The sequence below is a fragment of the Spea bombifrons genome, chromosome 3 (assembly GCF_027358695.1).
Source record: "Spea bombifrons isolate aSpeBom1 chromosome 3, aSpeBom1.2.pri, whole genome shotgun sequence".
Taxonomy (NCBI): Eukaryota; Metazoa; Chordata; class Amphibia; order Anura; family Pelobatidae; genus Spea; species Spea bombifrons.
In genome coordinates, this window is record NC_071089.1 from 13003301 (window position 1) to 13016725 (window position 13425).

At 38.4% G+C, this 13425-nt stretch overlaps 1 protein-coding gene across 2 annotated transcripts in view; it reads left to right on the forward strand.

Moving 5' to 3' along the window:
• The first annotated feature begins 397 nt into the window (after positions 1-397).
• EPAS1 (endothelial PAS domain protein 1) overlaps positions 398-13425 on the forward strand; it is a 53428-nt gene continuing 40400 nt past the window's right edge. For both annotated transcript variants that reach the window (XM_053460621.1, XM_053460622.1), the window contains exon 1: positions 398-815. In XM_053460621.1, coding sequence (XP_053316596.1) covers positions 790-815 — 26 coding nt within the window. In that variant the 5' untranslated portion in view covers positions 398-789. The remainder of the gene's footprint in view (positions 816-13425) is intronic.

Sequence of the window (13425 nt, forward strand, 5' to 3'; positions counted from 1 at the left end):
CGCGTAACATGCTGTGTGTCAGTACGCGTAACATGCTGTGTGTCAGTACCCGTAACATGCGGTGTGTCAGTACGCGTAACATGCGGTGTGTCAGTACGCGTAACATGCGGTGTGTCAGTACGCGTAACATGCGGTGTGTCAGTACGCGTAACATGCGGTGTGTCAGTACATGTAACATGCGGTGTATCAGTACATGTAACATGCGGTGTGTCAGTACATGTATACACACGTGTGCACACACGTTAAGTGGCCGCTGTCAACTTGACTGACCCTGACTATGTGCCAGACTGAAGTGGGCGGGGCTGTGGAGTTAGGGCGGGCCGGCCGTGGCTCAGCCAATGGGAAGCCGGACAAGTGAAGTCGCTGTTCCTGCAACAGGGCGAGCGCTGCAGATCGTCCAGCCGCCCGGAGAGCAGGGGAAGCGCTTGGTGCCGCCCGGAGTCTGCTGCCCTCTCAGTGCGAGGACCCGCTGCGCGTTGGTGCATTTACACAGCCTGCTGTCTTCCTGCCCCCGACCTCCCCCCTCTCTGCCCCACTGAGCCGCTATACAATCCTCAGCAGTGCCCTGAGACTGTATAGCCGGCTCCGCCAGAGGGTTACTTCTCAAGGACTTTGCATTATACTTCGGCAGTATTTTTTTTTGCGTCACTTTGACATCCCTTCTGCATTTGCGCATCACATTCGGTAACTTTTTGCAGGGGGCTTGTTATTTTTACTGTTCCATTCTCCTGCTCCCTGTTTAATGCTCCCTGTGCCCCTGTGACTTTCTCCGATCCCCGATCCCTCATCATGACCGCTGACAAGGAAAAGAAACGGTAAGGAAAAGTTTACATACCCGATTTCTGATTGTGCTCCTGGGGGTGGTATATATGATCTTGGGGGGTATACATTGGAAAATGCCTCTTAACCCGTTGGGTCGCGGGAGGGGTATTTGCTTTGCCATAACTTTCACACCCTTTCTGGAACTCGGAAGGGGTTTTGCCACTATTTGGGTAGAAAATCACCCCATGCATTCCCTGCATGATCCGGATTAACGTCAGACCTGTTGCTCTTGACAGCCATCTGATTATCTTCGATGTATTATATATTATCTTCTATGTGCCTCCTCCCGATCGTTTAAATACCCTCCTTATGATTAATACCCTGCACGGGATGGCTCCTGACATCACAGCTTCAGATCGGTTTATGAAAAGAGTTTATAAGACTGATTTATTACAGGCTGAAGTAACAGGGTGTTTGTACCCGGTGCTGTTCGGTTACAGTAATTCATTTACATGAATGCATTAATACATCTGATAACGGATCGTTCGTGAGAACAAATGATTCTGGTGTCTGTTTGCTGTCTGTCGGTGCTGGTTTGCTTTGCAAAATTCACATGATCTGCCCCTGCTGAGGAGCAAATGGGAATTTGCATCAGGTGTGTTCTTACCTGTACCCTGCACACCTGGATCACTCCTCTCCTGTGCTTCTATGTTATGGGGGATATCTATCTATCTATCTATCTATCTATCTATCTATCTATCTATCTATATATCTATCAATCCTTCTTTATAGACCGAACATTCAGATTGTGAATTGTTTTGTATGTTTCAGTGTATTCTTGATACATTGTATGCATGTAGTAATCACGTTATTATTATTATTATTATTATTATTATTATTATTATTATTATTATTATTATTATTATTATTCATGTAACAATAATAATAAAACAAATGTAAAAAATAATAATATATCCCAAGATTATTGGGATTCTCCCCATGCTCCCCCCATATAACCATAGTGACTATAAATCTGTGTATAGCCACACTTTCATTATATTGGTCATCATTTAGCGGTTCGTTCTAAATTACTTTTTAATGGAATTTAATGCTGCGGGAAACGGGAAGGTGGACTAGACCTGGTCATTCTGTAATTAAAGGACTGTATTGGAGGGCCGACCACAGGCCGCGGCTACAAAGAATCTGCTGCAACAAGTCTTTTCATGAAGGGGCAAATTCTCTTGGACAGTCGAAGCTGTTTAGAAAGACTTTATTAATACAGTTGAGTGGGGAGGTTTATGTGAAAAGTATCGATTTGTCTTATATATTTCACATTGTTTGCTGTTCAGAATTTAGTGATAATTTCCCAGATCTTGGAAACGATCATTTCACATCTAGAAAAACATTTGTGTACTAAAATCACCCAACCCGATGAGAGATTGTACGTTTCTTGTTACATTAACGGTGTGTTAATGGGTTATGGTATCATACAAGGTCCATATGTCCACCATGGAAAGCTTAAACTAAAACTGTGTTAATCGCTTATTTCAAAAACAAACTGCTGATAATTATCTTAAAAATAATTTAAGTCTAGGGCGAAGCCAGGGACCCCACCGGCCACCCACCCACCGCCGCCATAGTCATAATAAAGGAAGTGGCCCTATTGCTGTTTTTCCCCTGGGCAACTTCTTTCACAGAGTCTCTCCAGTTTAGAGCAGGAAGACTTTAATAAATAAGGCAATGGCTTATTTCCTTCTATTGAAACATTCCAAACCAATTAAATTACTGTACAAACCTAATTGATAATTAATGCTGTCTGTCTGAAATGGCAACCTTGGTTAACCCCTCGAGTGCCACTGGGTTGTATTGTCCACCTGCCCTACTGATCACCTAAAATTCTAGCTGGTTTGATCTGAACACCCAGCTGTGTTGTAGTTCAGGCAGAGTTTTTTTTTTTTGTTTTTTTGCTAGATTTGGTTAAATCGTTTGGGGTTAGAGCCAGCATTTCTGTGTTTTTTGAAACCTGTTTTCTTGACCTGGTCACCCTATGCAGTCATTGATATTTAGCCACAGGGAAAATCACCTTTTGTGTCTAATACAGCAGTCTGGAATATATCCAGCCATCTTATGTTAAACTACAGCACCCAGGCAAAATATCGGCTGATTGTAATGGGAGTTGCACTGTAGCTGGGTCACGGATTAACCATACCTGGGTCAGTACACCTAGTCGTATAAATTAGGATCTCTTTTTATTTTATTTTATTTTTTTTATTTATTGTCCCTCACAGGTAACAAAATACTGTAATTTAAACACCAGCAAAAATAATTAATTCTATAGTATTCACCATTAAAAGATATTCTTACAAATTTTAGCTTGACGGGTCATGCCTAATCTGAAAGAACTTCTTAAAATTCTGCAATGGTAAACCTATAGTTGTAATACCTTTATTGACCTTTATCACCTGTAGGTTGCTTATTTTTATTTTGAAATATTGGATTTTCCCCCAGAATTTTCCGTACCTGGTTCCAGAATTTAATGGAGTCAAAAAAATGTTTTTATTTTGTGCTGGTGGGAGATTTTTGCTTGCATCAAAGTTTGATATATTCTTAAATTACCAAGTATATGTCATGTAAATTTGCTTATGTTCGTTTTAAAGTCGGTATATTTCTTTTTATAATTTAGATGAGCTTGTGTTTTCATATATTGAGTAATTTTACAGGTGTTTCTTTAATTATCATAGAATGAAAACATTGCCAATAATTTGGGAATTTCAAGGGTAGACAAAGCGGACAATAGGAAAAAAGGGCTCCCTGAGCATCAGTATAGATAACACAAAAGCTACCTGGTCAAAGCTATTCTATACCTGTAAATGTGAGACGGTAAAATCCTGGGAGAAGATATTAGTATAAATATGTGTCTGTGCCAGAGATGCCTACATCGAGGGTGGCACCATAGACGCCAAAAACATAATAAAACTCCATTAATGACGTTCTGAATACGTTTATGATTATGTCATATTGGACTATATATAGTTATTACATACACAGAGACAGATGTATCTTCTACTGTTCCCATACATTTTATTCTGGATTACAGGAGAATTTGGGGGCAAATCTTATGCTAAATCTACCACTGCTCTTCAATGGAAAGGCAATTATTCTGTCTATCATCTATCTATCTATCTATCTATCTATCTATCTATCTATCTATCTATCTATCTTCTTTGTCTCTCTAATCTATCTCTTAATATACACAAGGTGAAGAAGGTGCAAGGTTGATATTCTAAACAGTTATTTGGGTTTCTGTAAAATGAAGATTCTCATATCATTTTGTAGAACCTATTAAATAGACTATGTGCCATCCTTTAATGGTGTTGATAAAGCAGACCCTGCTACGTTGATAGTATGAACGCCATCCATCGAATGAATGCAGAATACACCTGTACAGTTTTGAGTGTATCACATATAATATAGAATATACATATACTGTACATAGGTACAATTATACATCTCTCTTTAACACCGAACCAGATGCTCTGCCCTGGTTCCTCCATAATGTCTGAGAATAAATTCGGATCACAGTCACCGGCAGCGTCTGGGTAGACAGGTTCAGCAGGGCGGTGGAATTATTAGGCCATCTATCTGCAGCATATGGGACGCTACCTTTATGTTTATCAAATAATTAAGGATCGTAATTACTAGTTGCATAAAGTATTTTTAACGTCAGTTGTTAAGTAAGATTTTTAATCATGCAATCTCGTTAATCCTATACGATTGCGCTGCCACAGAATATAATTACTATGTTGGTGAGAATGTTGTGAGTACACCAGGGTCCTCCATAAAAGAGAGTAGAAAAAATGTATAAAAACAACAAGTCTATTAGAATTACAGGGTTTCTATGAGTGGTCTGTTGATTTGTTTAAGAGTAAGTGATTGTACAGCGCTACAGAGTATCATGGCGCTCTATACGGTAATTCAATAAATAAATCAAAAATATATTGAAGCAAGTAGCTTTTAAGTTTGTACTGTAATTAGATTTTCTTTAATTAGATTCTTTTGTTTTTGTCCATTCTCATTTCTTGTGCATTTTTATTCATTACAAAGACCACACTCTGGGACAAGAAGGTAAAACCTCGAGAGGCCAGTTCCGCTGTATTTGTAGGTAAATAGGGTTTTATATGTACATTTGTTTTGTCTCTCTATGTTGATTTTATAGTCGCATGAAGGAGACAAACTTTCTCTTAACTATAAAGTCCTTTCATTGTTTTGAGTTCCAAGTCTGAAAGAAATGATTCAGGTGCAACCTGCAACTTTTTAGATGCATGGACTTTAACCTCTGGACTAGTAAGAGCATCCATATGTTTTTAAAGAAGGGAAGTATACTATATATGGCAGGTAGCATACTACGTAGTCACCAGGTTATGTGTGTTTTTTATTTTTTATTTGATGTGATTTGCTTTCCCTGGAAATGATACAGTGGAGCCAGGTCTCTGAAAACTTGGGTTTGTGGAGGTGGGTTGACCTTCTGATCACAATATCGCCGCAAAGGCTTAGGTGGTTACCCTCTTTTGAGATCCCTCCATATGTCCGGCTATGGAGAAAAAGGAGAAAGCCACATATCACCAAGGAGGAGAGTGTGGTTCCAGAAGAGGGAGATTGGGGTCCTCTCCATTGTGTGATTTAGAACATGGATCACAAGCACTACTCTTCACATGACAAACGAAAGCACAATACCCCAGAAAAAAAAACATTACATAGTCATCAGTTATAATTATATCCATGTAGCTTAATGAGGTTTCTAAGACCTGTTCTGACATAGCTGCTACAACATGTAGTCCGGTGCTGCCCATTGTGGTGTATTTTGGTTCCTTTTGTAGCCACATTGGGAGATGAAATTCAGTAAGACAACTGAAAGCTTCTCATGTTGAGATCTGATATGGAATATCAACATATTGTACATGATTTTTTATAAAATGCACAATTTTATTTCAACTTATCATATCTCAGCTCAGAACCTTTTGCTTGGTTCTCTGAAATGTTGACTGGTGCTATATGCTATCAAGAGCTCTTGGGCTGAATATTTTATCCATATTATATGATGTTTACATGAGTATTATAGCTTTACAACAAACTCTCTACCTAGATCTTGTTGGGAAACAACTCACTGCACCCTCAGACACCCTTAAGGCTGAGATTGATTAGACTTGCCTTTTAGCAAAAGCTGGAGAGAAACGGGTTACTCCAGATGGAGTACTTGTGCATCTCCAGAGGACACGACGGGTTACCTATGTCTAGAATGTCATTTATTTCTTAATCATTTAAAATTTGTTATAACAAATAACTCTATGATTTCCATTACCGGCCCTGTCGTTACATTTAGTTCAGAAACATCTGCCATGCTAAGGTCGATTAGTTGTGCATTGCTGAATATGCGGCTGGTACTGTTAAATGTAAACCGTCATTATTGTCCGTGTATGCAAACCTGCTTTGCACAGCAATTGTGCTAAATGCAGCCGTAGTTAGCAGAGCAAGTGAAAATTTCCATGCGATCAGCACACCGGACATCGTTATACCCGTTTCAAATCATTTCTCTAAAATGGGATTGTTCACAAAGATGAGTTTGATGCACATACTATGCAAGTTATTGAGCAAGACTCTAGACCTTAGCCAACCCAAAAGGTCTCACCCAGCTTTTGGATCCTCTTATCATTCGGACGTTAAATCTGGACTCTAGAGGAGCAGTAGAGAGGACATCATTTTAACCATATCGGTATAAATGATATAGTGCTGACCATCATATGTAAAGTGGCATCCATATGTCCATTGTTAATTAATTGGGGTTCCTGTGGGATCTGTGATAAAATAGTCATGATGGAAACAAATGCCAATTTTTGTTGTTGTTGTTGTTGCCAAGTGAGTAATAAGATGATATAATCTGTTAACAAGGAGATTGTAGCCATATTACTGATTTTCTACATGCACTTAAATTCAGGGTAGTTAAAAATAGGAGACCATATGGGGAACGATCACTACTTTAAAGCCAAACTATAACAACGAGTTTCATTAAAAAAAAAGGTTTTTCATCTACAAGTGAATCAGTTTGGAACTCTTTGCTGCATCATTTCTGGTTTGCGTTCTTAAAAACGAGAAAATATTAGCGCATTGTCTATTTCTCTGTTCCACGGTCATCTCATTAGCAAAAGACTACTGCTTCTGTCACTTTTGAAGCGCGACTTAATGGGTCTGTGAAGTTAATTGATGTCTCACGGCGCTGATGCATGATGAAGAACAGCTTAGTTTTTCACTTAAATTTGCAGTAACATAGAGGTAAAGTGTTTTCCGGGACATGTATTTAATTAAATCTGTTTGATTTTAAAATGATCCATTAACGGAGTGTCATTCATGACACTGAGCAGGTGTCGGACTTACGCAACTCCCCGCAGCATGCCCCGTTGTGTTCTAGCTGTTAGTTATCCCAATAGAAATAGTCTTCTTCGTTAGTTCTCCTCAAACACTAAGAGCCTTTTTCCTCCTAGACAGAAATAAAAAAAATCTAAATAAAGCTTTCTTAAAAAAAAAAATGCATAAATTTGAATCATTCTGTAAAGCAAATATCATTTTGTCCAAATTAGGCTTTTGAAGCTATAAAGGGATAGTGGATTTGATTATTTTTTCCCAATAAAAGAAGCCCTGTCTAAAAGTGGGTATGCCAATCCTGAATTTAATTGGAAACATTAGACATAGCGAGCTATATAATATATAATATATATATATATATATATATATAATATATATATGTCATCTAGCATGGGTCATGTGTTGTCATTGCCCATCACATGATTTCATGACATGACAGCAATGTGCGGTATCATTCTCTATAGCTGTGCGCCAGACTATTTGTTTGACAAGAAGCAAAGTTGCTTTAGCTGAATTTTTTCCTGTCTGATCTTCAGTCAAAGAGGTGCCCGGCTCCTGACCCTTCCTGCGCCGATGAATGTCTGAATTGTCAGCATTTTGATGAACCCGATGTATTGGGAGCCCCTCTAATGTCTAGAAGCCATCGGGCGGACTTTATTCTTGGTCTCTGACTTTCTATTACGTGAATGTGCATTAATGTGGTTAAAAAAACCCGTTGTATATGAAAAAATTGAAGTGAATCGCTTTCCTTCCTTCCGTTTAGTTCGCCTACTCAATAAATGCCCTTAATATAACCCCCCCCCCAGCCATGTAACTGACTCTGTACATGCTCTGTACATATAGTATTTGGGCAAACCGTTGCGCATGTAGTTTTTGTAAGTTATGATGCGTTTTTATTTGCAGGTATGAATTGCAGGTGATTTTGATGGTTAGCATAACTTGTCAGGGAAAGCAGTCATTTAGCGAACCAGGCTGTCTGTCTGTCGAAGCTGCAGTCACATCTAGTAGTTTCCCAACTATTTTGTGGCGGTGACAAAATTGTCGATTTACATTCAGTTTCTACTGACAAATTGTGTTCTTTTATCTTCCGAAGCCGATCCAATTAATTTCAGCAAACCCTGAATGCAAAGCCAGCTCTAAACGTAGAGAGTGCTAACGATGCATTATCCCGTTACTCCACAGTTCAGTATATGGAATAAACTCATGTCGTTTTTTATTAGTTTTACAGATTAAAATAAACTCTCTCTCTACCTACCTACATAACTATTTATGTGTGAACTTTGGTGCCTTGAGGCCTGAAGCCTAATATTTCAGTCTTTTTGTTTGCAATCCTTCAGAATGAGAGAATGAAACATTAAACAAATAAGTGTTACCAAATCCGAGAATTTAAAGGTGAAAAACATCACCGTGAACGCGAGAACAGACACGCTTGTTTTGGCTGGTGGAATTTGTGTTTTTACCCTGGTCCCAGATGTAACCCGATTGTTTACGGCGATTATGAGAATAGATAAAAGACAATGCAGGCCCAACGTATCTACATATTTATTTTCATGTCACTGAACATATTCCGAATCTAATCATGGGGAAACCCTTGCCAAGAGTGCCTTATTCATATTGTCGACTGAGAATGAATTTTAAATGGTAATTTTGTCAGTTATGCCTATTTTTTATGTAACTGCATTGTTTTTGGGGTGAGAAGTTACAATTAAGTCAAATGTTCTTTATTTGGAAACCCTTCTTTTGCTTGCTATGCTTTCAAATGTAGCTGCTGTGTAGCATTTTATTGGCATTACCCAAACAATATGCTTTTTGGTGTGACTATCACCCCCCCCGTTTTCATGATATTTTTGTCCCCCCCCCTTAGCATGTTGAATGTCAAATTTAGCCGCCATGCCCACTTAATGCATACATATCTACAATATGACAAGTCACCTCTGTCGCTGGGCTTTGGCAATGCAATATTTTTCTGCAGTAAGAAGGAAATATGACAATTTTTCTGCTGAATAATGTTCCTCTTGGAAGCTCAGCTTGGCTCAGTCTGGACAGGTTTTGGAGCATATAAGTGATGATCGTTTATACATTTTTCTTTTATATCTTATAACTTTTATTGTCAGTAAGATAGTTTGCGTGTCTGTGATTCTCTGCTTGCGGCAAATGCACCATAATGTGTCGACCGTTCCAGTTACAACAGTAGAGACATGCCCGTCCTTCGCTGTTAACATCCTCAATTCTTTTTTGATTACTGCCTGTTAGATTGAACTACATTACAATTGTGTGTAAGTTGTATCCCCCATCTTGTTTTTTTTTTTTTTTTTTGCATTTGTGTGTTTTTCATGTTGATTTTGACCAGATCATTTTGTAGATTGTAGATGTTTCCTCCCAATGAAATGGATTGAGATTTAACTTTGTGAATAATCATGCCTGATTTGGGACAACTTTGTCCAATATAAATATGGAACATTGGCCCTTGCCATCAGATTAGTGTCGGCAAGCAAAGCCACCTCATGCTACAGTTCAAAGACATTTCTGAACACCTCTGTAAAACATATCAGGCTAGAAGGCGTTATGCAGACAAATTTAGTCTCAGGGGCTCCACAGAACTGCTGTCAGAACCATATTGACCAAATGGAGAAGGTCTTGGACAGTAGTTAATCTACCCAGGAGGGCCATCTTGCCAAAATCTCTCAGATGGCAAGAGATTTGTCCTGGAAGTCACAAAGAACCTGATGATCTACGATCCTCTCTCTCACCTCGGCTAACGTTGGTGTTGATTCCAACATCTGAAGACACAGGGCAAACATGGGGTTCGTGTTCAGAGTAGCCCATCGTGAATATTCTATGTAGCGACTCTCCAAGTGTGTTACCCAAATGGCTTTAAGACCAGTCCTACTTTTTCACTTAACTGTAATTCTGAAGAGCTAATCGTAAAATAATAGCATGGCGTGGATTTCATGAAATAAAACGGTGACACCCATTTGGCCAACCAAAAATGTTTAGAGCATCCATGCTTTATGTGATCCACTGTGTCCACAGAGTTTCTTACTTGTATTTATACCACATATTAAATAATGTATACAGAGCTACACTGAAAAAAATATTGGCTTGAGAATTCCTTGCAGACATCATAACAAAAATGAAACATGTGGGAAATAGCTTGTAACATTGAGTTGTGGGGTCTCCATGTATGACACACAGATTATTACTGTGATTATTATATAAACTGAAAAAATGTGCTAGTAAACTAAATATTTACACAAAAAGAGAAGGACAGCCAAAATATACCATGCATTTAAAAAGACTGCATGTAAATGAGGGAACTACATTCCACCGATGAGCGGCTTGTAATGTAGAAAAAGTATGTCCCCATTGGTTTTCCGTAGTCATGCCTGTCGACCTGGACCTGCTCACAGTCTGTTACATGCGCAGGACCGTGTACAGGTTGTCGTAACAAGCTTGAGTTTACGTACGGCCAACCAAGCTCTTCCTGCAGAAAAAGGGCACTAGGCTTGACCCTTCTTCATAACGAAGTTGGGAAAATGGATATAAGAAACAAAAACTGTCTGCGCTTCTTACCCTAATAAAGTTGGCAACAAATATATAAACATAATATAAATGAGAGGTTTTGGTTATATGAATTGGCCAAAGCATAATTAAGCTCACCCGCCACGTCAAGGCACACTCTCAATAGGGTGAGATCCTACTCTCACCTCCTACATAGTGGGCACACAAAGCAGTTTATACTGCTACCAAAACCTTATTAATGTGTTGGGGGAGGTGAATATGGAGTCCTCAGTCAAAGCTGAAAATGTCTCATTAGGTCAACATAGAAAAAGATGTCACGTACGTTTTATGGGTCAAAGGTCAAATCATGATTGAAGATTGTCTGGGTTTGGGTATTCAGTAATACCAGAAATGTATAATAATGTTTTATTTCTTAAAGTGTAGACCAGGTGGAACAGCGCATTTTTAATTCTATAGTCATAGCAGATAATTGGGGTGTGCACTTTGTAACTAGCTGTAAAATATATACACTTTTTTTGTTGTTTTGTTATATGTTTTGTCCTAACGCTGCTCTGACTACAGTTTATAACCATCTGTTATAACATGGAAGAGTAATGTTTTCTCTTAATGACTAGCTGTAAATAGGGCATTGACTGTTAATCCATATTGATTATGTGCCACTTATCTGGTTCCTTTGTCACCTGACAATGGAAGAGCCAATTATATAAATTGTACCTTTAATTCGCCTAATCATACAATGCAGAACAGCGTCGGATTATCTTGTTTTATAGTTGTAGTAAACGATCACTCTCTCTGTAGAATTTTCAGAGCAATGGCATGTAAATGTATTCCTAGTAAATGATTAAATAACTCGGTTTACATATAAAACCAAGCGCTACTGTTATGTGTGAAAGGTAACCGTGCAGCCGGCACACAGATCGCGCTGTTCTTTTTTTTTTTCTTTTTTTTTGTTATTGTTGAGGTAAACAAACAGTTTTGGCAAATGTTCAGTTCCGTGTCGTCTACTTCTAGTTTCTCTTTGACATTTGCTGTGGTCATTTTTAGAGTTTGTTCTGAACGGATTGCGTAAAGCTGTGATAGAGACACTTTCCCTTTAAGTTCTATATTTTCTTTCTAATAATGTAAAATGCGATATGTGCTTCCGCTAAAGACCCTTTCCAGATTCGTCTGGCATGCATCTATTCATTAGATCCACTAGATCTATTTTGTAACTCCCCCCCAGATGGAAGGAGGCAAGCAATGACAAACACCCATCAAGAATACAAATTTGCTAAAAATTTGGTTACAGATTATATTTCTATTATTTTATATACATTATATATGTTTGCCTATTTAATTTTTTTCTTTAAAATGTATGTTTACATTATTAATCCATTTCTATTTTGTGCATTAATGGGTTAATATCCGATCTTCACATGCTTACATTATGCAAGATCGCTTCTTTGCCTACTTGGCATTTGGAAATATCACAAAGTATTCTTTCAAGCACTGTTTACAAATTAATTTCCGCCGGGCTAATGTGTCCCATTAAGTTTTAAAGAAACAGAAAAAAAACGAGTTGATTTTAAATAAGAGGACCGTTTCCTAGAGCGATGAGATTAAAATCTCTGCTGGGGTTTTCTAGGCTCAGACATTAAATCTGGAACACATGAAAGATGCCAGTCTTATCTGCCACATACACATGCTTCATGTTTACTTTTCTGGGACATTATTTACGATGGGTGGTACAGGGGAACCTACGGCATTAGTACAGGAAACTTAGATCATTTACCATCAACCAACGAGACTTTCTTAGAAGTACTTTGTCAAAGATCAACATCCACAATGGATCCGGACAAGTAAGTACTGCAGTGAGACTACAGATACTGAGGAGTTCCCAAAACAGTAGAACCCCGCAAAAAATCTTCAATAATGGGAGATACTGCGAAAAGCAGACCTTTTCACCTGTTGTGTTATGACATCACAGGCTGTATATGTCAATGAAAAATGTTCTACAGGAGGTCTCTCCATTCTTGTAGATTGATGAATTTCTTTGCCCAGATGTATTTAAAACCTGAGGATGTATGACAAAATATTTTTCTCAATCATAGCTTTTATTAAAAAAATTGTTTAAATTAATTAACATTTACTGGTAAAACTTTTTTCCTATAGGGTCGTCTTATATTCAGGCTTTTTCTTTTTTTCCTAATTTAATATTAAGATTTGGGGGGGGGTCGTCTTATAATCAGGGTCGTCTTATAATCGAGCAAATACGGTAATCGTTATCCTGGGAAAATTAACAGTGTTGAAAATAACATTGAATGGGATTTTCACCATAGGAGCCCTTTGAGTTCTAGGTGCTTGATAGGTTAAAATATGACTAAATGCCAAAGTATATTAATTATGCTCAGTTCTGGTCATTTTTCTGCTCCCCGGGTCATACAATACGTATGATTCTTCTACGCAGTATGTAGAGACATAAAAAGCCTGCAAATATCTTAACTTCTATGTATAATGAAGGGTGTAAATAATGAAAAGGTCAATAAAATGGACACTGTTTGGAATTATCTGCCCTTCATCAGGTACACAAAGTTCTGGAGGAAAACAGGCTGACAAAAAAACATGTGCGCAGCTATCCCTCGCTGAACGTTCTCTTATGAATTTGGCCTCGGTGACCGAGCTGTGCTCGTTAGCTGCAGTTCACACAGGCTTTGTGCCAGGGCCTGCTCAGAACGCTGTCTCCTC